The 25,462-nt window shown below is 33.2% G+C and overlaps 2 protein-coding genes and 1 pseudogene across 3 annotated transcripts in view; 1 reads left to right on the forward strand and 2 right to left on the reverse strand.

The window, feature by feature from the left end:
- The first annotated feature begins 2,407 nt into the window (after positions 1-2,407).
- Positions 2,408-6,602, forward strand: LOC111399818 (annotated as a pseudogene).
- Positions 6,603-6,706: 104 nt separating this feature from the next.
- On the reverse strand, positions 6,707-11,443 carry LOC111399411 (2-oxoglutarate-dependent dioxygenase mpl2-like). The gene is made up of 8 exons (XM_023026709.1): positions 11,206-11,443; positions 10,461-10,656; positions 10,125-10,223; positions 9,962-10,013; positions 7,484-7,605; positions 7,301-7,401; positions 7,165-7,223; positions 6,707-7,054 (listed from the first exon to the last, which is right to left on the reverse strand). Exons 1-8 carry the CDS (start codon positions 11,323-11,325, stop codon positions 7,036-7,038), a joined length of 768 nt encoding a protein of 255 aa, XP_022882477.1. The 5' UTR covers positions 11,326-11,443; the 3' UTR covers positions 6,707-7,035.
- A 13,250-nt stretch (positions 11,444-24,693) lies between these two features.
- LOC111399412 (putative ABC transporter B family member 8) overlaps positions 24,694-25,462 on the reverse strand; it is a 35,503-nt gene continuing 34,734 nt past the window's right edge. For both annotated transcript variants that reach the window (XM_023026711.1, XM_023026710.1), the window contains one exon: positions 24,694-24,930. In XM_023026711.1, coding sequence (XP_022882479.1) covers positions 24,856-24,930 — 75 coding nt within the window. In that variant the 3' untranslated portion in view covers positions 24,694-24,855. The remainder of the gene's footprint in view (positions 24,931-25,462) is intronic.

A 25,462-nucleotide genomic window follows, 5' to 3' on the forward strand; every position in this document is an offset into this window, starting at 1 on the left:
GAAATTTTAGACTAGTATTTATGATTTAACTTATCTGATATAAATTAATTTTTTCATTGTTAAACCGTGACTTTGAACTGAACCAAACCTAAAAATGGTTTGGATTGGTTTGATTTAGAAATTGAAGTGGTTTGGTTTGGTTTGAAATTTCCACACCATTTTAAATGGTTTGGTTTAAAAATTTGTTTCAAACCACTTTAAATGGTTTGGTTTATAATTATGACATGCAATTTACATCTTCGAACTAAACCAAACCTAAAAATGGTTTGGATTGGTTTGATTTAGAAATTGAAGTGGTTTGGTTTGGTTTGAAATTTTTCCAAACCGTTTTAAATGGTTTGGTTTGAAAATTTGTTTCAAACCGCTTTAAATGATTTGGTTTATAATTATGACATGCAATTTATAGCTTCGTATTCAAACCGTTTTAAATGGTTTGGTTTAGAATTATGACATGCAATTCACATCTTTGTGACTAACAAATAAGTTGTGATAAATTAATTTGATAATTTGTGACGGTGAAATAACTTGTGATCAATTAATTTGATAATTTGTGGTCGTGAAATAAGTTGTGATATATGAAATTTGCTTGTGATCGAGAAATAAGTCGTGACCAATTAATTTAATAAATTGTGATCGATAATCAGTTGTGCTTATAAAATTTGTAATTTGTGAATGTGGCTATGATGTTTGTGATTATAAATTATATGTTATTGTGATATTAACCTCTTTAATTACCTATTTAGTTATTACCATATGATTTTTGGAAGGAATGTGTAACCGACTCTTTGGTTTAAGGGAGAATCTTTCTAAATATTTTTCATTATCGAACACAAACACACTTTTAAATTTTATCAAAGTTGAAATTATATTTTTAAATCTAGGTTATTATTTTCCCAAATAAAATTTCTGAGCCTACTGTAAAAAATGTTGAAGGCCTAGAAATTATTTTTTCCCTACCATATGCTGTTCATCTTATAGTTGATTTCTTTAACATTTGTCCCTCCTAATTTCAATGTGGGATTGCTTAGTATTACAAATGGACATCCTTCAAGCCTTTTAAGTTTTTAAAACCTTTTGGGAATACTTTAAAGAATGAAGTGCAATTTTTATTTGATTGTATAAGAATATTTGTTCCTCAAAATAAATTATTATTATCTTTTTAAATTGTGTGGTTAACAAATTTTAACATTGAAAATTAACTTTTATGTTTTTGAGGGAAAAAAATGAATCCTAATCACATGCCAAAATGCCATATAACTTTTGTATTGAAACTTTAGCTATATCTATTGTCTCATTTTGTTGAGATTAGAGGTGTACATAATGAAAATTAAATGTAGTCAAGTTTGAAAGTAATTTAGCTACGTATATTAATTTATTTTAAAAATAAATTATTTTTCCTCAAATTTTTTGGATTATTTATTTCCTAATCTATTATAATCGATCTGACCTCGATCCAACTCCATTCAATTTTTTGATCTTCGACCCTTTATTTTCCAGATCGATTTCCACAACATCAAGTGAGAATCTCAATGACCTCCCTTGATTAAAGCCTTTATCAATTATTTCAATTTACCAAGAATACCAAGTCAAATGATCAACTTCGTAACAATAATCTTTATATTGGATCCACATAACATGGCTATAAAGTTTTAGCCCTGTTTTGGTAATGATTAAAATATTGATTTCAATCTAAATCAAAGTCAAAAATTAATTTTAATTACATATTTCATGGACCCACAACTTTTAAATCACATATTCATCATCTTTTTATCAAAATATACTAAAAAATCGATTTTAATCCCCTCTGAATAAGGGTATTTAGGGCATGCTTAGGAGTTTTGGGTACTAATTATGGGCCTTTTTTAAAGTACTGATTTTGAGTTTTTATGAACGGACCAATTTTGATTGATTTTAGTAGCAATTTTAAAAAGAGTTCAACCCATACTTGAGAGTTTATCACCATTGTTGAAAGTTTTTTAAAATAATAAGATTACATATATGTTCCTTAATGAAATTTTAAATTTATAATATATGTAATTTTTTACTTCTAAGTAATAATTTATTTATTATTTATGAGTGATTTTTTTGTATAAAATTTAAAATTAATATGTTAAATTTTTACTTTAAGTTGAAGTTAATATTTTTCACAATTGACCATTTGATAGCTAGAAGTTCTTATTAGCTGAATATTTAGTTAGACCCAACATGTGAAAAAAATCAATTAAAAGCGACAAGTTACTTTTTAATTATTTTTAGATGATTATATCAAACAAGTCAATTTATTCGTTTGGATACCACAATTTGTAAATTGCGTAAAGTAAATAACACCAATATGATCATGGAGAAAACCCTTCCCAAATGATTAAAAACTTCGGGCACTTTGTCAGTCAACCTTCCACTACAAACGATGAAACTTAAAGTATGGTCCAAACCAGACCAACCTTTAGTCCCATCTGATGTTCTTCATGTAATCACATTGGCTCTTCTGGATTGCATGCTCCTCACATAGCTTCCGAACCTGGTATCATTTATCTCCCGTGGACTTCCAAGAACAAATTTCATACTTTAGCACCGAAGCTCCAAACACCTTTTCCCAAAACTTCAGCAACTTTAAAGTCAAATTGGTGAAGGTAGGTTTGATTTTTTTATCAAAGATCTTGTATGTTTTGATTTGTGATTTAATGTGAAGGTTTATAGCTCAATTAACATATCTAACTTTGATAAATATATGAATCAAATAATATGATGGCTGAATCTTGAAATCAATGAAGGTGATTTGGATTTTCAAAGGAATGATCTTTATGGTAAAATTAGGATTCAACACTCTTTGGGATGTTCTTAGGGTATGATATATATAAGGAAAAGTGTTCGGGATAAACGGGGTTCAAAATCAAGTGTTTGAAGCAAAACAGGATTATTGGACGTCCACCGTCACTCGACCGCCAAGCTAGTGCCAATCAAGCCACAGTTAAGCAGTTTTCTGTATTTTCATCATTATTTTTTCTTTGAATATCAAATTGAGATGATTCAAAATATGTTGAATGATAACTCGAAGGGCTACAATTCTTCTAAAATAAGTATTCTCCAAATTCGAATGTTTATATTTGAAAATTTTATTGCCAGTTATGACTCAAAATTTGGAGCATAACTTGTGTGGCCCTTTGACACTCTTTAGACTTCTAATTATATTTCATTGATCATATGTGATTTTCTTGGATATCTTTGACATCTTGAATTCCTACAAGACCTATACTACAAATCCCAGCTCTTTTGACTTTAATTACAACTTAATTTTAACTTAACTAACCTAGATTTTGATACGGATAAAGCTAATTACAATTAGGAATATAACAATAGCCATGTTCCTGAATATACAGAATATGGCTTCGATGAGCTCTAGATATAAAGTAAAGGGTTCTCGAATCTTTCTAAGCAATTAGAAGAGAGTGAAATTGGGCCTCCCTCAAATAGATGAATCTAGGATGATGGGAAACACTTTGACAAACAATATAACTTATTCCCCTTGTCGGGGGACCTTTCAAATTGTGAGTTATGCAAACTAACTTGAAAGTAAATTTTAGAATTATAAGTTATTTTTGTACTTTTAAATAATTTTTAAACAAACAATTTTTTTTAGTTATAATTAATATTTATATTTTATAAGTGATTTTTTTTTATCTTATTAGTGGTATTTTTACTTTATAAATTTTTTCTGCAAAATTGATTTTTTATCTTATAAGTAACTTTTATTCATAATTAGATTTTACAATTATAAGCTAATTTTTCTCTTATAAATAATTTTTTAATTAATATATTTTTATTTACAAGTTAGCTTTGAATAAAATATATTGTTTGAAAGTAATTATTTTATAGAGGATAAAATTAGAAGAGAATATGAGAAATGATCAAAATGTAGCCATTTGACGGGTGGTCAAAATTACGCTACATCAATTTTTGGTGATTTTAAACCTTTCAAAATTAATGTCCAAGAAATTAGCAAGCTTTGATTTTCACAACCCCTTGTGACGGTGCCACCTAAAATTGATGGAAAAAAAAATCCAAAACAGGTAAGAATTTTTAAAGTAATACTTCCAATAGCTTCTTTTAAATTTTTTATTTTTTGTTAGTGATAATCTTTGTTCAACATATACGTAGACAAGGGAAGGTTTCATGTTTAAACTTATTTTGAATTTCTATTTCTTAGAAGGAATATATCCTGACTTTGACATTTTTATATCCAGGAATATTATGACTTCTTACATGAATTCATGACTGCCGTGAAGCAAAATTATGGTGGAAAAGTTCTTGTACAGGTTAGTAATACCTAATTACCCCGCAAGATTATTCCCATTTCAGGGGCCTTCGTTTTTAACTTCAGTACAATTGTAACTGAAATTGTAGTTCGAAGATTTTGCAAAGCACAATGCTTTTGAGCTGTTGGCGAAACATGGCACTACCCATTTGATCTTCAACGATGATATACAGGTATCCGGTAAATTGCTTGTTAATATTATTGCATCTGCTTATCTTATAAATCTCGATCCTTCCACTGCAGGGAACGGCATCTGTGGTGCTTTCTGGTCTAGTTGCATCACTTAAGCTACTTGGGGGGTACCTTGGGTGACCATACATTCTTGTTTATTGGTGCAGGAGAAGTAAAGTTCTAACCCTGCTTTATTGACTTTCACGAATGACAAAATCAGCAAGATCTAACAAAGAGGGTAACTTTTGACATTCTACAGATTATTTAGGCCCATGCTCTAGATCTTTTTTGTTTTCTCTCGATAATTATTAGTTGATTTTTTGTATGCTTCGCTGATGCTCTCTTGTAATTGCAGGCTGGTACTGGTATAGCAGAACTTATAGCGCTTGAAATGTCAAAACAGGTATGTCTTTTGTCCAAAAATTTTAATTTTAAGGTACTGTCGATATGATTTTCAGCACTTGGTGATTTTTTTTGATCTATAGACTAAAGATTTTGTGGAAGAAACCCGTAAGAAGACTTGGCTGGTAGACTCAAAGGTAACCTGTGATCAAATATATATGGCTATACATTGACTATCTCCTTTTATCAGTAGATATGTTGATTATCTGTGATTAGGAGTCTCGAATTATTCTCTCTTGTATCATTGATGTAATTTGTGCATAATTTTCAGGGTTTAATAGTTCATTCTCGCAAGGAATCTCGTCAACATTTTAAGAAACCATGGGCTCAGGAGCATGAACCTTGCAACACTCTCTTAGACGCTGTCAAGGTTGCGTAAATGCTGTATATCCCTAAGTTGGACGGAAACTTGTACTTATGGATATACTTATTTTTGCTTGATCTTCGAACTTCATTAGGCTATCAAGCCAACAGCTTTAATTGGAATATCTGGTGTTGGAAAAACATTTACAAAGGAAATGGTTGAGGCTATGGCTGCTTTTAATAAGGTTCTCTCTCTCTCTTTCTCTCCAATGATGTTTTACACGGATTAATCTAATCACGGTTCAAATGATACACTGCAACCTCTTATCATGGCTCTTTCCAATCCAACCTCACAAGCTGAGTGCATTGTTGAAGAAGCTTACTCATAGACTGAGGTGAGATGAGTACTAAGATTTTCTAGAGATGACTATCATGATGATATATAATCGAAGTTTTAACCTTTTTAGTTTAATTAACTACACCTTCTATTTTCAATCTTGTTTCAATAAAGGGTCGTGCAATTTTCGCAAGCGGAAGTCCATTCAACCCTGTAGAATACAATGGCAAAACTTATGTTCCTAGCCAGATAACATATATGTTCGAATTTGATTTGTGCAATTCAACTGTTTTAAACTGTGGACGATCGCAGATTGAGAATCATTCTCTGCGTAAATTCTGGCTAACAATGCTTATATTTTTCCTGGACTTGGTGTTGGTTTGGTCATCTCTTGTGCTATTCTCGTGCACAATGATATGCTCCTGGCAGCTTGTAAGTACACAGATTAGATAGTTTCTTGTCGTGGATTATTTTATTTCTTCGAGTAACGAGTACTCTTATTACAGGTTTTGTACATATAACTCCCCTTTTTTGGTACCTAATCCAGTGCTAATCCTTCTATGTCTGAATCCTGTCAAAATAGCTGAAGCTTTGGGTGATCAAGTAACAGAAGAACATTATGATAAGCGAATGATTTACCTTCCATTTTCTAACATAAGAAAGAGTTCGTCTCATATTGCTGCTAAGGAACATGAACTCGGTAAATGAACCCCCACCCCCCGCTCCCACCCCTTATCCTTTTTTGCTTAATTGCTTTATTTTAGCTTGTTCACTGAGATATGAACTATTTAACAATTTGCATGTAATTTAGGTGTAGCAACGAGACTCCCTCAACCTGCAGATTTGGTCAAGTATGTTGAAAGCTGCATGTACACTCCAAATTACAGAACATACCGTTGAATCTTGGTTGATTATGGATTGATGATCACTTCGTATCCTGCTCACCTGCTGGTTTCCAAATTTATATGTGTGCTTTTGCTGTTTATTATTGTTAAGTTACAAATATTACGAGTCTCCAATAATATATGCTCACTGAGGTTACAAGAATTGAGTATTCTTGTATCTCATCTCCTTAAATATTCTTCTCCTTCGTGTACTAATGACAAAACACTATTGGCGTGTTTGCTATGAGGATTAGATAGAAACGAACGCTAATCAGAAAGAAAAATAAATTACAATACAGTAGTAAAATACTGCACTTAAATAGGTTATTGCTCCCTTTTATAAGAGGCAATGTAGCATCACCTAATAAAACATTCAATATGAACATATAAAGGCTACTTTTTACCACTATATAACTGTATAAAATGATGAGTTCCCATGCAACAACCAAAGAGACGGACTGAAAGTGCCACAAATATAATTTGGAATAGAAATGATCTCTTGGCCACGGTGGGCACAAGTTATAATGCCCAATTGTTAATGTAGTATTGCCACGTCAGCAAGTCAAACCTTTTTTCTTTTGGAAAGTCAAAATATACGGCTTGACCGCTGATGTGGTGACGCCACGTCAAGGTGGGAGACCAGCTCTATAGAACAGAAATGTATAAGTTATCAGCGACAAACACTAAGATTACCAAAAGTGGGTATGAACTTTTCTTCCCAAGAAGACAAATATATAGAGATTACAGAGCTTTACCCCTTTAATGGTGGTACGTATTCCCAGACTTGAGGCTTAGCATCCTTATCTTTACATATCTGAAACACAATGAAAATTTCAACATTCCTGTGGAGAAAAATCAAGTACAGAATTAAAAACTGCATATTTGGTGTACCTGAAGACCTAAGGTACTATCTGTTGCCAAAAGGGTAATGAAACCAAAATCAGAATGAGCGCCTGCTCCGAATATTCCCTTTGCAGGCTCCGAAGTTCGACCTGAAGTTCAGTTAAACACCAACACTGCATAGGTTACATCAAAGAAACTGATTGCTCAGGATTGAATCTTAAAAGTCCTTACCTTCATAGTGCAGTAGCCGCAGGGTTGCAAGAGGTTTTCCGAGCATTTCTGGTTGATCAAAAAAGTCACCATCTAGGTCAAGTGCAAGGGCTATGAGCCTTGCAACTGCTCTTGCTACATCTCTGTGTACATGTCAAAAAATGTTGCAGGAAAAATACATTTAAAAGAAATGCAACGTGCACAAAAATTACAAAGAACAGCATATGCTTGAGGAATCAGAAAGAAAAAGGGACAATTCTTTTCAACTTTTAAAAAATATAAAACTAGAAATACATGTTACCATCTTTACACAGGTTCAGAACACTGACAATAATATCTAATTTCTAAAACAAGCTTTCCAGAAGGCCAAGCACTAATATACTAATGTTATTTGCTGAACGACGTGTAGATTTTATTGTCAAATGTGTTAGGATTATGTAAAACTAAAATACATGTTACTATCTTTACATGGGTTCAGAACACTGACAATAATATCGGTTTTCCACGTCACCTTACAAAAAACGAGCCATGTAAGATGCCAGGTGGAACAATATCTATATTTCTAAAACAAGCTTTCAAGAAGGCCAAGCACTAATATACTAATGTTATTTGCAGAACGACATTTTTTTATTGTGAAATGTGTTAGGCTTAGCATTCTATCAACACCTTTTATGCCTAGAATAGATCCACATTATCTTCACAAATCTAGACCATTAAGCATTTCGATGTATTTCATAGCATAATTAAATTACAAATATCTAATGAATAAAATTACACCAGCATTTCTGAGCCTTACCATAAATATGCACTTGGGTCACCACCAATGGTTTCCGTTCATTTTGATTGTTTAAAAGTCAGATATTATTGAAAAGAAAAATATATTTTTATTTTAATCTAAGCAACATTAAATAAAAATAAGAAAACATTCTCCGCTCCCTGCCACCCACCCCTTCCCTCACTTGCAAATTGCAATCCAGAGCAGGAGGTAGGGGAAATGAGGGGATGAGTGGTGGCTGAGTTGGGGTCAGAGGTGTTGGGGCAGACATCGGGGATGGGAAGGTAGGGGGTTTGAGGGTGGGGAGGTTATCTCTTTGTTCTTTTTCCTTTTCTTTCTCTTTTCCTTTTTTTGTTATGTTTTCCTCGAAATTATAAGCATTTTACCCTCAAACAATGTTTCATGTGTGCTCCGCCAGTGACTTTTTTAACACACAATTGTATGGAAACCGTCAATAAGTACGAAGTGCTACAAAAATAAAAGGTTGGGTAAAATGTCAAGAATTTGAGGAACCAAAACGCATTGTAATAATAAGGTTGGTGATCGTAGGTATACTTTCCACATAGTATACAATGAATTAACTGCATCTTAACAGTGCAATTCATATGTTCTCACAGAAAGAAAAATATATGGATTCATACGCTCATGTATAATAGATGATGTGAACTTCAAAACTGTAACTAAACTTCTTCATAAAAAATTGAATCATTGATAGTCCAGACTAAAAGCTCGTAATGCTTTACTATTAGGCACTGTTCTAAAATGCACACATTGGCGGTGCTTAGGCATCGCCAATGCGAGATGCGGGATGGAAATGCCAAGCCAAGTGGTTTGGCGCCTTATTTAAATGCCTTAGCGCGCATAATTATTTTTTTTTTTATATAATTCTTCTAAATTAAAACTTAAATGTTGATTTCTTCACTTCGTCAATTCTAAATTCAAGACAACCGCCTTGAATAAAGGAATCTCCCAAAAATTCCTATTTACTTGCCATTTAATATTTACATTTGAAACTTATCTTTTTGTTGAAAACTTTGGAAAAATGTATAAATTTTTTTTAGATGTTTGGTAGGTATTATTTTTAATCATTAAACGATTTTTTATTGATTAAAAATTAAAATAATATTAAAACAACAAAACGCCTTTTTATGTTTTTTTCCGCCTATACCTCGCCTAAACTTGCCTAGCCCATGGCTTGACCTCCACGCATCGTCATGCATTACACCTTTTAGAACACTGCTATTAGGTGTTGCGAAATTAGAGAGCTTTAATATCTAAGAAAATCCCACTGAAGTCTGAACAGTGATACTGCAAAAAATGAGTTGAGTAGAACACCAAACTATGACGTTGCATGACCTCTGTTTGTTATATAAAGTTGAACAAAATCGACATCCAGGAGCTAGCACAATGGATCACTATATTCATACTATAAGTAAATAAGAGCCCTATCATATGTACCAAGAAAATAAAAGAAATTTGTTCGTATGAATTTTTCCGAACAGTTAGGAACATTCTCTATTGAGTTAACAATTATTCTTCTTATTATTATTTTGTATCTTCACTTATAAAAGATGTGGAGTTACAAAATTTAAACATTATGTTTAGCATATAAAAACGATTTAAGTTTCAACTGGTTAGGAATTTATAGCTATGGAAGTTCATGAAATTGAATATATTTTGTTAACTAATACTTATTCATAAATAACAGACCAGACAAAACTTACAATGCCTCCCGGTGATATCTCTCCATAGTTTCCCTCCACGCAGGTAAGATATCTTTATACATGAAAAGAATAAAAATAACATAAAGTCAAAACATTTTGAAACAAAAATTGGTCTAGTTCAGACCAACTAAACTTGATAATAGTAATTGTTTCCAAAAGTCACCTGAAGGAGGCCACACATTTGGCCCATAAAATGGCTTATTTGCATCAGGATCATCATCTGGTACTTCAATACCAATGAAATATCCCTCTTTATAGTCCCCTGCACTCATGCGATTGCACAAGCATCCTTTCATTCAGCATGAAAATATGAAGTTTATGCAAATAGTACATCTAGAAGACTAGAACTGATTGCTAACAAAAGGAATTCAGCAAAAACAAAAATAATGAAAAGTTGGGTTGTTATCTGTTGTCTATCTTCTCAGCATGGATTTATGGGATTGTAAATGAAAATTAAGTCATTAATCACACGCATCTTGTCAATGGTAGCAAAACCAACCATGTATTTGATTGACAGGATCCAAGTGTTGATCTAGAACAGGAGTATAGCCTCGATGCTTTTCATTCTTTAGAAGCTTCATCTTTTCTTCCATTGGTAGATCAAAAAGTCTTTTGCTTTGGGCAAAAATTTCATCCATAAATTCCTCGTTAATTCCATGATTGATTAAATGGAAGAACCCCGAGTCTAAGCAAGCCTATCGATCACAATATAAATTAATGAGGATATAATATGATAGCTGTCATTACTAGCATAAGGATAAAAGAAATGATCAAAGGTGAGAACCTGTATAGCATGAGGGATAAGAAAAATGGATTTAAATGATTTTTCAATGAAAAACAAACATGGAGTTGCATAAAATTCTTGTTTTAGGCAACAAAATATTAGAAAAATTACATATGTGTAGTATGATAAATAAAGTTGATAGAACAACTAAAAGCTCCAAATCTATTATTGCTTTTTGAAGTTCTTATTCCTCTAAGAACAATATCGAGCAAAATCTACGAAAAATAAACTGCCAAGCAACTTAGGTAAGTAAATAAATGTTAATTTTATATAATAGAGTTATGATCCTGTTTCATTCTTAGTCCTATCATTTTGCAGTCAACAATTTAAAATTAGGTGGTTCAAAAAGAATAATTAGGATTAATATTACTACAACACATGAATATGCAAGTAAACCAATAATCCCTATTCAAATAAGCATCATATATGATAATGAAAATAAATAAAGAGATACATGTACCTGTTTTAGACGGGAAACAGAGGATTGAATATCAGGGCTCGAGAGATCGATACAATTCAAAGTTGAGATTTTCGCTGATATTTGAAGCTCTTGTTCATTTACTTCAATTGAATTCACCATTTTCCAGGATTTCTTGATACTTTTCACGAATGAATTTGAGTAAATGATTTTGACCAACAATGGATTTATTTGCTTCTTTCAGAGCACAGATGGAAAGAAAGAACTGTAAATTCCAACCCAGGTCCCAACCAGAGGTAAGTGGGGGCACTCGTCCCTAACATACCATTTATTGAACTTATGATCCTAACATTTTAAAACTATGACACTTATGTCCCGAATTACCAGAAAACATTTATTGAGAATGTCAGGATAGATCAAAGAACATGGACAAGTTTCACGAACAAATTAGAAAATTGCTCAATTTGGATACCTAAATTAAATTTAAAATCACTGGCGGAATTGTTTTAGAATAAAAGACATCTTTTTGAACATTTTATAATTTCAATTTGAAAACACATGATTATCACATGACGTTTAGCCTCTATTTAGTAGGGATTAAAATCAATTTTTAGTAAATTTTGATAAAAATTAATTAAACATGTAATTAAAAAGTTACGAGTCCCGTGAAATAAGTAGTTAAAATTAATTATTGATTTTGACTTAAATTGAAGATTGTAATTCCCTACCAAACATGGGCTTAATGTTAAAATAAACATTTCCTTTAGCTAGAACATGGGTGCTAAGGTTTTAAAAACTTATAGACTTGTGTGTAACAAACTGTAGGTGGGGGACATGGAAAGCACAACTATGAAAGCTTAAGGACTCCTTGTGAAGTTTACCTTTTATTTTTGGAAAAAATTCACAAATACATCAAAAAACTTTATTAACTCCAGGTCCTAGCACTTAGGCATGTCAAACGGGCCAAGCGGCTCGCCGGCTCGACCGCTCGGCTCGTCAAAACACGGCTCATGGGCGCCCGAGCCTGAGTCAAGCAGGGGCTCAATTCCACGAGCAGAGCCTGCTCAGCTCGTCAAGCCCACGAGCCATTTTGACTCGGCTCGTGGGCTTGTAAAAAAATATGATTTTTTTTTTAAAAAAATGTCCAAAATGTGCAAATTTACAAAAAAATAAAAATAAAAATAAAAAAAATAAGGAGCTCGCGAGCAGCTCGTGGGCTTGGCTCGGCCCCCATTGCCATCACTACTAGCACTACATTTTTTATGCAGGCATTGATTATTCACTACCTATTTCTATTGTGATCACTTGTAACACAACGTTATATGCATTTTGCTGCTATTTTTTCTATCATCGTGTCGTTATCACAACTTAAAACATTCAATGTTTCATAACCAATGTCACTAATCTATTACTTGAGTTATAACTTCCATTGTTACATTGCACTCCACTTACAAAAAATATTGCATTATCGCCTCCACAACTAGACCACCACCACCACAATAAAGATCATTATCGTAAGACAATCCACTGCAATTATTTAAAAGAAATTTCCATTTGTACAGAATTTTGCCCAAAACAGACACATGTGTGGGCCCCATGTATGATAAAAAAGTGCCAAAAATATCATCCACACATGCTCACTGTGAGTTGTTCGAAAAAAATTCCGTGACCTTCCTTTCTGTAAGTGTAGCATGCCTCTTATTTAAAAAAGCTAGACCATCATAACCATACTATTACCACAACCACCATAACTGTGTGACATGATGATGTATTGCTGTTATCACCACTACCATGATCACTACCCACTATCACCAACAGCAAAATTATCAATCGCTCCTAAATCTTAGCACAAACATGAAACAACCATAGCCGCCACATTTCAAAACCACCATCAATGCCACCCAAATACAAAAGTAAAATAAAAACCGTAAAATTAAGTTTAGGTGAGTATAAATATGATTTCAGATCTTCAATGGAGTTGAAGGAGGAGGACGTGTTGCTGCGCGGTGGGCGGTCTCAATGGTAGTGGTTGGGTTCACCAAAGGCAATGATGAGCGTGTCAAAACTGGTGCTTTGCGTTTTTGTGTTAGGGTACTCGTGTGGTGGCGAGTGGTGATAGTGCATGGGGTTGGTGAAGAAGATCCAATGACGATGGCTACCATTGTTGTTGGTATATCTTTTGAGTCCTTTTTTTTTTTTTTTTTTTACAGCATTTATGAAACGAAAATTAGTTTGATGACAATTGTGGAATTTTGAAACTTATGATAGCAACATAAGTTTCTTCATTAGTCAAGTAGGTTTGACTAATATTTGTATCATTAAGAGCTTGTTTGACAATCATTATTGTAGAAAAAAAGTTTTGAATTGTGAATTTTAGAAGAATGTTAGAAAAAAGAAGTAGGAAAAAGTTTTTGATATACGTATAAAATATTTTATTGTATGAATGTATGGTTGAAAATGACCTTGTAGCAAATCATAAAATAAATTAATGACTGTCAAACAGGCATTAAAATTATTTACAGAAATTAGCATGTATAATGTATCTATCTATATATAAGTATTTGTATGAAAAAATTGGATCCATGTTATCAAGCAACTTGGTTACAGTCGATATTGAATAGTGAAAACCAATTTGCTCGCATCTCATTCAATAATGAAACTAGTCCACACTCCAGAGAGTTGGTATACATTTCGATCCAAAAGTAACGCCTTAGGAAAAAGGGTTGATGATTACACTTTGTGGGATTCAAATTTCTACCCGATTTAATTTCTTTTTATTCATTAAATCGTGTATATTTTCATTTAATCCAATATAATAAATGTGTCATTGAATTCGTATCAAAGAATACAACAAAATAGATAAAAATATATATTCCCTATGAATTTTTAACTTCAATGCATCCTCTTTGGATTTCATCGAGTCAACATTTCTAACTAATGCGGAAGATGACCAACACTAAGGCTACGTTTGAGGTCCATTTTGTGTAAAAAATAAGTTTTGTAATAGTGACATTTTGAAGAATGTGTAATTAAAAAGTAAATAAATTTTTTGGATTTGTGTGAAATTATTTTATTTGAAAAATGTGTAAATAAAAATATGTTAATCTTTAGAAAATTGAGGTCAAACTGGGACTTGAGAAGAGAATAATATGATAAAAAGTGTTATCTTGTCCAATAACATTCAAGTTATTACTTATCTTAAATATAATATAATTTTTTTTTAAGATATATTATTTACATACAATTTATAGTTCACTAAGGGCATCTTCAATGGATGCACCAAATCACCAAAATACACCAAAGTTTGGTACAAAACCTCTACAATGTGGTACCAAAGCTTGCACCAGTCAAATTTACCATTTTCTTTTATTTGCCAAATTAATTGATGAAGGGTATTTGTGTCATTTGTATTATATATTTTTAATACAATAAATTCTTATTATTATAATTCTTATTATGATTAATAATAATAATAATAATAATAATGTAGAAAAAAAGTTTTGAATTGTGAATTTTTGGAGAATGTTAGAAAAAAGTAGGAAAAAGTTTTTGATATACGTATAAAATATTTTATTGTATGAATGTGTAGTTGAAAATGACCTTGTAGCAAATCATAAAATAAATTAATGACTGTCAAGCAGGCATTAAAATTATTTACAGAAATTAGCATGTATAATGTATCTATCTATATATAAGTATTTGTATGAAAAAATTGGATCCATGTTATCAAGCAACTTGGTTACAGTCGATATTGAATAGTGAAAACCAATTTGCTCGCATCTCATTCAATAATGAAACTAGTCCACACTCCAGAGAGTTGGTATACATTTCGATCCAAAAGTAACGCCTTAGGAAAAAGGGTTGATGATTACACTTTGTGGGATTCAAATTTCTACCCGATTTAATTTCTTTTTATTCATTAAATCGTGTATATTTTCATTTAATCCAATATAATAAATGTGTCATTGAATTCGTATCAAAGAATACAACAAAATAGATAAAAATATATATTCCCTATGAATTTTTAACTTCAATGCATCCTCTTTGGATTTCATCGAGTCAACATTTCTAACTAATGCGGAAGATGACCAACACTAAGGCTACGTTTGAGGTCCATTTTGTGTAAAAAATAAGTTTTGTAATAGTGACATTTTGAAGAATGTGTAATTAAAAAGTAAATAAATTTTTTGGATTTGTGTGAAATTATTTTATTTGAAAAATGTGTAAATAAAAATATGTTAATCTTTAGAAAATTGAGGTCAAACTGGGACTTGAGAAGAGAATAATATGATAAAAAGTGTTATCTTGTCCAATAACATTCAAGTTATTACTTATCTTAAATATAATATAATTTTTTTTTAAGATATATTATTTACATACAATTTATAGTTCACTAAGGGCATCTTCAATGGATGCACCAAATCACCAAAATACACCAAAGTTTGGTACAAAACCTCTACAATGTGGTACCAAAGCTTGCACCAGTCAAATTTACCATTTTCTTTTATTTGCCAAATTAATTGATGAAGGGTATTTGTGTCATTTGTATTATATATTTTTAATACAATAAATTCTTATTATTATAATTCTTATTATGATTAATAATAATAATAATAATAATAATAATAATAAATTTAAATAATGTAAAAAATAAATTTTGATGTAAACGTTGGAGATAATTTTTAGTTTGGTACAAGATTTGGTATAAAATTGTGCGAAAATTACCTCAAATTTTGGTGCATGGTTGGATATGACATAATCAAAGTATCGTGTAAGGGGACATGACATGAATGCAAGTCATGAATCATTTCATCTTTGTGGTTTATACAAAATTTTAATAATTTCATTCGTGCTAATATTTTCAAAAGAATTAACTAATTTTATATAATGATAGAAGAAATTAGCTAAAAAAAAAAAAAAACCCAACTTTTTTTTATTATTTTTTTCCATAAATACGAACACGAACTCGATAGGAAAATAGAATTTCTTACTGTCAATTTGCCCCATCGAAAAAGGGAAAAAGAGAGAAGAAATTAATTTACACAACCATCTTATAATGTTTTTTTACAATTCACTATGTATACAACAGATACTTTAGAGATTGGAGTTAAGTTTGAAAATTCAAATCGACATGCATACTACCACAATAACAAAAACAGCCTTTTACAATGTTCAAAAAACATTGCTGAAGACATTTTACAACGTTCAATCGCATGTTGCGAAAAACATTTTGTAGAAGGATACGACAACATTTTTTAGCGTTGCAAAAAACCCTTTCGCAACAAATGTTGCGAAAAAAATCCTTTCACAAATTTTTTTTGAATGTTGCTAATAACCTTTTGCAATGTTTTTCAAATGTTGCTAATAACTATTTTACAGCAATTGTTGAATATTGCTAATAACCTTTTTGCAACATTTTTTGAATGTTACTAAAAATATTTTTGCAACGTTTTCTAAATATTGTTAATAACCTTTTTACGACGTTTTTTTAGGGTTGTTGCTAACTTTTTTGCAACATTTTTTTTATCGTTACCGTAGTTTTTTTACAGGAATTTATGTAAATTGAGTGACAAAATTAAAAATGACTCTTCCTGAACAAATTTTGGAATTGTATAAAAATTGATAATTTCACTACAAATTCTTGAATCCATACACTTCAACATTAGAATGTGATACACCACCACCTAAATAAAAAGGAGCTTAAAAATGAAACAAAATTAGGAATAAAGTTTTGGTACTACTTAGGCATGGAGGCGCTTATTGCCACACTTGCAACACCAAGCTTTTGGATAATACTCTTATGAGAGCTCTCAATGATACTGGCAGCCCCCTTTGCTTGATGAAGAAAATTTAATACCAAATATAAATGACAATTGCATATAACTGAGAAAAAAGAGTAGTTTACAAAAAAATAAATAAATAAAATAAAATCTAGCCACCAATTTTATGTAGAAACCTTTCTAAACGTTCCAACTTACAGATTCAACAAAGTCCTCGGCAATGTTTGCGAGAATGTCTTCAACTTCAGGATCCAATTTTTCTGATGGTTCAATCTGTCAAAAAATCCAAGTGAATCAAACACCCGAGTACAAAAGAAATTAAAATATATTAACCATGAAAAGATCATAAAAGTCAAGGTGTTTAGTAAAGTGAAAGATACATCCTTAAATTTACAAAGATCGAATTATCCAAAAATTTCAAACACTACAAAAAAAAAATAATAATAATAAATAGAGGGTCAAAACTTTTAGGTTGGTGAACACCGAAAAGCTTTGGCAAAATTACACAACATATACACAAAGTTGTGGAAAAAAGAAATAGAAGAGAGAAGAAAAAAGGAGATATCTTGCACAATATGGACTGTTTCATAGAGAATGGAGGAAGAAAGTATGGGACGTTGCATGGAGAAATAAGGAAAGAGAAATATAAAGCTATTATAGTTAGGAAATATAAGAGAATTTTTAAAAGGTATCACATTTTGCATTGCGAAAGGTTTCTCTTTTTGCAACATTTGATAAACATTGCAAAAAATAAACCTTTTCTCAGCGCTTGATAAACGTTGAGTGAATTTTACGTTTGATAAACATTGCTAATAATAATAAAAAATTTGTAACACTAAATAAACATTGCAAAAAAGCGATATTAAAAATATTCCCTTAAAAAATGTTGCAAAATCTCAATTATTGACACAATGACAAGAAGTGAATGTTGCCTTTTACATTTTGCAAAAAGGCATTTTTGTTATAGTGTACACTTTTTACTTGAATTTTATCAATATATTATCTAGAATTCTGAATAGATAACCTCTTAGGTATCCTTAATAAAACTACGTATATTTTGCACTTTAATAATACTTACAATAATTAATTGGTGTACCTACACAAGCTCGCATCCATGCCACAAATATAATTAAGTCATGCTATTAGAGGTAATTAAGTCATGCTATTAGAGGTTAGAGAGAGAGAGAGAGAGAGAGAGTTGTTGAGTTGTGTTATCTTAGAGGTAATTAAGTCATTGTACATTATTTCTGGTATAGTTCTAGCTGGGTGAGTCCTAGTGTATATATATGTGTATGTATGTACTGATGACGTTTGAAGAGAATAGAAGTAATAACAGATATTTCCCACCATTTTCCTTCCTTCATCTCTAGAAATTTCTCCATCACCAACTCTTCATGGTATTAGAGCTCTGAATTTTACCCTGCAATGGCGAGTAATCCAGTGCTCAAATTGAGATTCAAGACCAGGAAAATCAAACTAATTCATCAATTGATTCGCCTGCTGTGGAAGTGATGACTGGAGATACAGTTTCCATTGTCAATCAATTGGTTACGGATCCGAGCATCCCATAATATCTCCGTTATGGAGACAACACAGGGATGCAACTCATCTCTCTCATGCTTACCGAAGACAATTACGCAATGTAGAGTCGAGCTATTGTTATGGCACTTAGTGTGAAAAATAAGGAGGGATTCATTGACGGAAAGATAGTCAAACCTCCTTTGGATGATCCTCTTTATGGTGCTTGGAGGTGATGTAATCATGTGGTTTCTTCTTGGATTATAAAATCCATTCCGAAGGAGTTATACCCCAGTGTGATGCACAAAGACTCTGCAAGACAAATCTGGATCGAACTCAAGGATCACTAGAGCCAAGGTAATGGGCCTCGAATTTATGAACTTAAGCAACAAATTGCTTCAATTACTCGAGGAAACAGCTCAGTCAACTCTTATTTTAATCGATTCAAAGGACAATGAAAAGAGCTGGAAAATTATAGACTAGATCATTTGATGATGTCATGTGAATCGCTAGAAACATGTGAAGTGTATGGTGCAAGTTATAAGTCAGAAGATCAGATTATGCAGTTTCTTATGGGTTTAGATGACCACTTCTCCGGTATGAGGAGCCAAATATTGTTGATGGATCCATTACCTTCACTCAACAAAGTGTTTGCTTTAATCTTGCAAGATGAAAGGCAAAAAGAAATTGTTGCTAAGAAACAGCAGCAATTTGATGTAGTAGCCTGTTCTGGTAAACTAATTCCCAATTCCATTGGAAATCAAAGATCCAGTGTACATTCTCAGTCACAAAAAGTGGTAAGGCCAATATGTAGTCAATGCGGTATGCTTGGTCATCTCAAAGGAAAAAGTTACAAACTTGTTGGTTAACCTCCTGGTTACAGACTTGATAAAAGAAAAGCTCTAGTTGCAAGTGCTGTCAATCAAGTATCTCGAGTTGATAATTCAGAAGTGGTGAATTCTCTCTCAAAACTCACCATTACACCAGATCAATGTTAGAAAATTCTAGGTGTGTTGGCACCGTAGCTGCAGGGACAGATCTCTGCATGTAGCCAACAACCTCAGGATGTGATGTCCTCCTCCTCTTCAATGCCTAATGCATTTGCTTTTTCACACAAATATAATTAAGTCATGCTATTAGAGGTAATTAAGTCATGCTATTAGAGGTTAGAGAGAGAGAGAGAGAGAGAGAGTTGTTGAGTTGTGTTATCTTAGAGGTAATTAAGTCATTGTACATTATTTCTGGTATAGTTCTAGCTGGGTGAGTCCTAGTGTATATATATGTGTATGTATGTACTGATGACGTTTGAAGAGAATAGAAGTAATAACAGATATTTCCCACCATTTTCCTTCCTTCATCTCTAGAAATTTCTCCATCACCAACTCTTCATGGTATTAGAGCTCTGAATTTTACCCTGCAATGGCGAGTAATCCAGTGCTCAAATTGAGATTCAAGACCAGGAAAATCAAACTAATTCATCAATTGATTCGCCTGCTGTGGAAGTGATGACTGGAGATACAGTTTCCATTGTCAATCAATTGGTTACGGATCCGAGCATCCCATAATATCTCCGTTATGGAGACAACACAGGGATGCAACTCATCTCTCTCATGCTTACCGAAGACAATTACGCAATGTAGAGTCGAGCTATTGTTATGGCACTTAGTGTGAAAAATAAGGAGGGATTCATTGACGGAAAGATAGTCAAACCTCCTTTGGATGATCCTCTTTATGGTGCTTGGAGGTGATGTAATCATGTGGTTTCTTCTTGGATTATAAAATCCATTCCGAAGGAGTTATACCCCAGTGTGATGCACAAAGACTCTGCAAGACAAATCTGGATCGAACTCAAGGATCACTAGAGCCAAAGTAATGGGCCTCGAATTTATGAACTTAAGCAACAAATTGCTTCAATTACTCGAGGAAACAGCTCAGTCAACTCTTATTTTAATCGATTCAAAGGACAATGAAAAGAGCTGGAAAATTATAGACTAGATCATTTGATGATGTCATGTGAATCGCTAGAAACATGTGAAGTGTATGGTGCAAGTTATAAGTCAGAAGATCAGATTATGCAGTTTCTTATGGGTTTAGATGACCACTTCTCCGGTATGAGGAGCCAAATATTGTTGATGGATCCATTACCTTCACTCAACAAAGTGTTTGCTTTAATCTTGCAAGATGAAAGGCAAAAAGAAATTGTTGCTAAGAAACAGCAGCAATTTGATGTAGTAGCCTGTTCTGGTAAACTAATTCCCAATTCCATTGGAAATCAAAGATCCAGTGTACATTCTCAGTCACAAAAAGTGGTAAGGCCAATATGTAGTCAATGCGGTATGCTTGGTCATCTCAAAGGAAAAAGTTACAAACTTGTTGGTTAACCTCCTGGTTACAGACTTGATAAAAGAAAAGCTCTAGTTGCAAGTGCTGTCAATCAAGTATCTCGAGTTGATAATTCAGAAGTGGTGAATTCTCTCTCAAAACTCACCATTACACCAGATCAATGTTAGAAAATTCTAGGTGTGTTGGCACCGTAGCTGCAGGGACAGATCTCTGCATGTAGCCAACAACCTCAGGATGTGATGTCCTCCTCCTCTTCAATGCCTAATGCATTTGCTTTTTCAGGTAATGGTACATGTCCCAGTGCTCCTACACTTGCAGATAAATGGATTATAGACACAGGAGCCTCCAAAATTATGGTTTGTTCCCTTAAACACTTGACTACTGTGACTAACCCAATTGATGGATCAGTAAAACTTCCCGATGATAGTATAGCTTCTGTTACACACACTGGGACAATAAAGTTATCTGCTAATCTGGTTTTAACAAATGTCTTATTCGTGCCATGTTTCAAGTTTAACTTGATATCTGTTAGCAAATTGATCAGTGAGCGCAACTGTTTCTTGAAATTTGCTCACAATTATTGCTTTGTTCAGGATCTTTTGACATGAATGACGATTGGGGTGGGCAAGTTTGAAGATGGACCATATCATCTTCAGCAACCCGAGTATCAATGCAATGAAGAATCTTCCCAAAACTCTCACCAATTCCCACATAATAACTCTGTTTCATCTTTGATATGTAATAAAGAGAATCCAGTTGTTTGTACCCCAATGAACATTAATGAGGTCAACACAAATATTGACGTTTAGCATTGTCAATTAGGACATGTTCTTGTTTCTAAACTGTCCCTTTTACATAAAGTTGTCCCTATCATTACCGTTGATGAAAAGTTGCATTGTTCCTTTTGTCCCATGGCTAAACAACATAGATTACCTTTTCAAAACAGTGAAACAAAAACTTCCAAACAAGCTAAGCAAGTCCATTTATGGACTCAAACAAGCATCAAGGAAATGGAATACCAAGTTGACAGCCTATATTATGTCACAGGGTTTTCGGCAGTCAAAATCCAATTATACTTTGTTTAGTAAACAACATGGCTACTCATTCACGATACTTCTTATCTACGTGGATGACATTATCATAGGTGGAAACAATTCAACTTATATCTAGCAGTTCAAAGAGGAGCTGAATGATCAATTCAAACTAAAGGACTTGGGAGCTTTAAAATACTTCTTAGGACTTGAAATAGCAAGAACTTCAAAAGGAACATCCGTTTACCAAAGAAAGTATTGGAGGATGCTGGTTATTTAGGTGCCAAACCAGCAAGGAGTCCTTCACCGCATAACCTGAAGTTAAGCAAAGATGAAGGGAAAGTTATTATAGACGCTAGCATGCATCGAAGATTGGGGGGAAGGATATTGTACTTGACAATAATAAGGCCCGATTTGTCTTATGCAACACAAGTTCTTAGCCAATTTCTTGAGTCTCTAAAACAGCCTCATTTGGAAGCAGCTCACCATTTTTTGAGATATTTGAAGGGAACACCTGGACAAGGATTATTCTTTAGTAGCAAATCTGATTTACACCTTAAAAGATTTTGCGATGCAGATTAGGCCTCATGTTTAGACTCAAGAAGGTCCGTTACAGGCTATTGCATATTTCTGGGAGATTCAATGGTGTCTTGGAAATCTAAGAAGCAATACACAGTCTCAAGATCCTCAGCTAAAGCAGAATACAGGTTCATGGCAATTGCAGCTTGTGAATTGAGCTGGTTGAAGAATATACTATGTGACTTAAGTGTCATACACACTAGGGCTGCATTACTTTTCTGCAATAGTCAAGCAATCCGGTATTCCATAAAAGAACGAAGCATATAGAAATCGATTGCCACCTTGTAAGGGACAAAGTGGAAGCAGGAGAAGTGAAGATGTTGCATACGGCATCACAAAATCAATTGGCAGATCTGCTAACTAAACCCATAGGAGGAGCAAAGTTCAAATCATTATTAAGCAAGATGGGAATATTGAATATACATTTTCCATCTTGAGAGGGAGTGTTGAGTCGTGTTAGCTTAGGGGTAATTAAGTCATTGTACATTCTTTATGGTATAGTTTTAGCTGGGTGAGTCCTCGTGTGTGTGTGTGTGTGTGTGTGTGTGTGTGCATGTATGTGCTGATGACATGTGAAAAGAATAGAAGTAATAACAGATATTTCCCGCCATTTTCCTTCCTTTATCTTTGGAACTTTCTCCATCACCAACTCTTCAGAGGTGACAAAAGGAGTAAAATATGAGTTTAATCCACTAACATAAGAGATGAGGTCATCAACATCAACGATTGTTTAGCATCATCAATAAATGCAGCACAAGTGCAAGAGCTTTGAGTGAGAGATTGAAGTTTGGGCTTCAAGTGGCCGATGCAAGAATGGGAATGAGAGGCAAACTTATTGGCAAGGGCAACTCATGTAGGTTTGGCAGACATAATGCTATACACAGCAATTAATCGGTAGCCAATCAATTAAATTATGCAACGGTAATGCAAAATTAATCAAGAAACTTAAGAATTAAACTAAACTACTAGCCTTCAATAAACAATAGGTTCATCTCCATCCAATATATGAACGGATCTAGCCTAGAATGATTTTAAATAAATTAAATAGTGGAAAAATATAGCCCGAATCATGAAAGAATACAAAAGATGTTAATCTTCAAGCACAAAGTTGAATTCTTCAATTTCTTGATGCAATTGGCCTTTGATTTTTGTTAGGGCTTGATATTCTCTCTCAAAAGTTATGAACTGACATCTTATTTTTGATGAATTTGATGCTATTATTGTATATAAAGAGGCACGAAAGAATTTTTCCAAGTTTCTCCCAAGTTTTGTATTTATGAAGGTCAAATTTAGATCAAGAAATCGTCCTAAAGTTATTACCAGTAAGAGTTTGAATCAATAAAGGAAATTGGCCCATCCACAGAAAATTTAGCCCAGGCACACGCACAGGTATAGACTTACTCTTGGGGTCATAAAATTGATATCTTATGCGCACACCAAAACAGTCGGTGTGCTCCTGTTTTCGTCGCATCATCCTTGAGCAGCCTTTGGTATTTTTGTTTTAACTTTCTCTCTTCATATACAATTGAGATGATTCAAAGTGATCAGAAAGATAACTCAAAGAGCTACAGTCAATACAATCTCTCCAGTTCAAATGTTTGTTAGCCAAAAATGGTCTCAAGTTGAGGTTAAAAATCCGGAGCTTAACTTTTTCGTCTGAAAATAGATTTATGAGAACACTTTAACTATATTTCACTCCTTTGACCTCCAATTACATCCAGTTGATCGTATATGATCTTCAATCATAAAATATAAACTATTAAGTATTTACACTTTAATCCCCGAACTTAGGATTTTAGGGATGGCAAAAAACTCGCCAAACCCGATACCCACAAGCCTTACCCCGAACAGGGTGGGGATTACCCGCTTAATTGGGTATTCAGGACGAAAAATTCCGCCTCGAGGCGAGTATCTAATAGAAGATAACAACTAAAATTATCTAAGAAATATGATAAACAATAAAAATCTTAGTTTACCAAATATATTCGAATAATTTAACTTTAAAAATAAATAAATTAATTAAAAATTTTAATAACTATTTTATTGTCTCACTTTAATGAATGGGGGCAATAAAATGAATAATCAAAAAATTTAAAAAAAGGGTACATAAATAGGTAAAGGCCCCACCCTGCCCCACCTTAAATGGGTAACGGTGCAGGAAAATGCCCGATGGGGTTCCCCGTCCTACCCCGAACCCGCCTCATTGCCATCCCTATTGGATTTCTTTCGCCTTTGCCCTTTTTTGTTTCTTTCTTCCAATTCCACTTATTTGCCTCGAGTTTAACCTAACAAATATAATTAATACATAATTGAGCTATAATTCGTTCAAATCACTAACAAATACACCAATTTAATGATCTAAATAAGTGTACCAAATACCATTGTTAACTATTTAATCCAGCATACTGATTATACAAGTAGTAGTAGTACATTAGTTTTAACTATTGAAACTTGGCAAGATTGAAGAAGACACCTCTCTTGTTCTTCAGCTGGCTATAATTTCCACATTCAATCACCTTCCCATCCATAACAACAGCAATGGAATCTAAATTCTTAACAGTGTTAAGCCTGTGTGCAACCACAACTGTTGTTCTGCCCACCATGATATTGTCCAACGCTTCCTGCACAAGTTGTTCTGATTGAACATCAAGTGCACTGGTTGCTTCATCTAGTAATAGGATGTTCGGGTTTCGAATTATTGCTCGAGCAATTGCAATTCGCTGTTTCTGACCTCCTGATAACTGCACTCCTCTCTCTCCACATTCTGTGTCGTATCCGTTTTTCAGTGACCTGATCAAGAACAAGTCAAAATTATATTTAGTTCAATGTAGTGGGAGTAAAGTTCTTTCATGGGTCCATGTTAATGGAGTTAAAGTCCATGTTAATGGAGTTAAGTTTTGAACTTACGAGATAAATTCATGAGCATTGGCGGCTCTTGCAGCATCTAGAACCTCGGTTTCTGAGGCATCTAACTTTCCGAACATTATATTTTCACGAATGCTGCCCGAGTATATCACTGGTTCTTGGCTAACGAGTGCAGTGTGTTTT

This window comes from Olea europaea, chromosome 9 (genome assembly GCF_002742605.1).
Source record: "Olea europaea var. sylvestris chromosome 9, O_europaea_v1, whole genome shotgun sequence".
NCBI lineage: Eukaryota > Viridiplantae > Streptophyta > Magnoliopsida > Lamiales > Oleaceae > Olea > Olea europaea.

Bases quoted from the DNA above. Each gene is read 5' to 3' on its own strand.
- LOC111399411 (XM_023026709.1), bottom strand. From the start codon at position 11,325: ATGGTGAATTCAATTGAAGTAAATGAACAAGAGCTTCAAATATCAGCG. The intron at 10,224-10,460 runs GTTGGTTTTGCT...GCATGAGTGCAG, and splicing joins TCCTGTCAATCAAATACATG to GGGACTATAAAGAGGGATAT. The intron at 7,224-7,300 runs GTACACCAAATA...ATTGTGTTTCAG, and splicing joins ATAGTACCTTAGGTCTTCAG to ATATGTAAAGATAAGGATGC.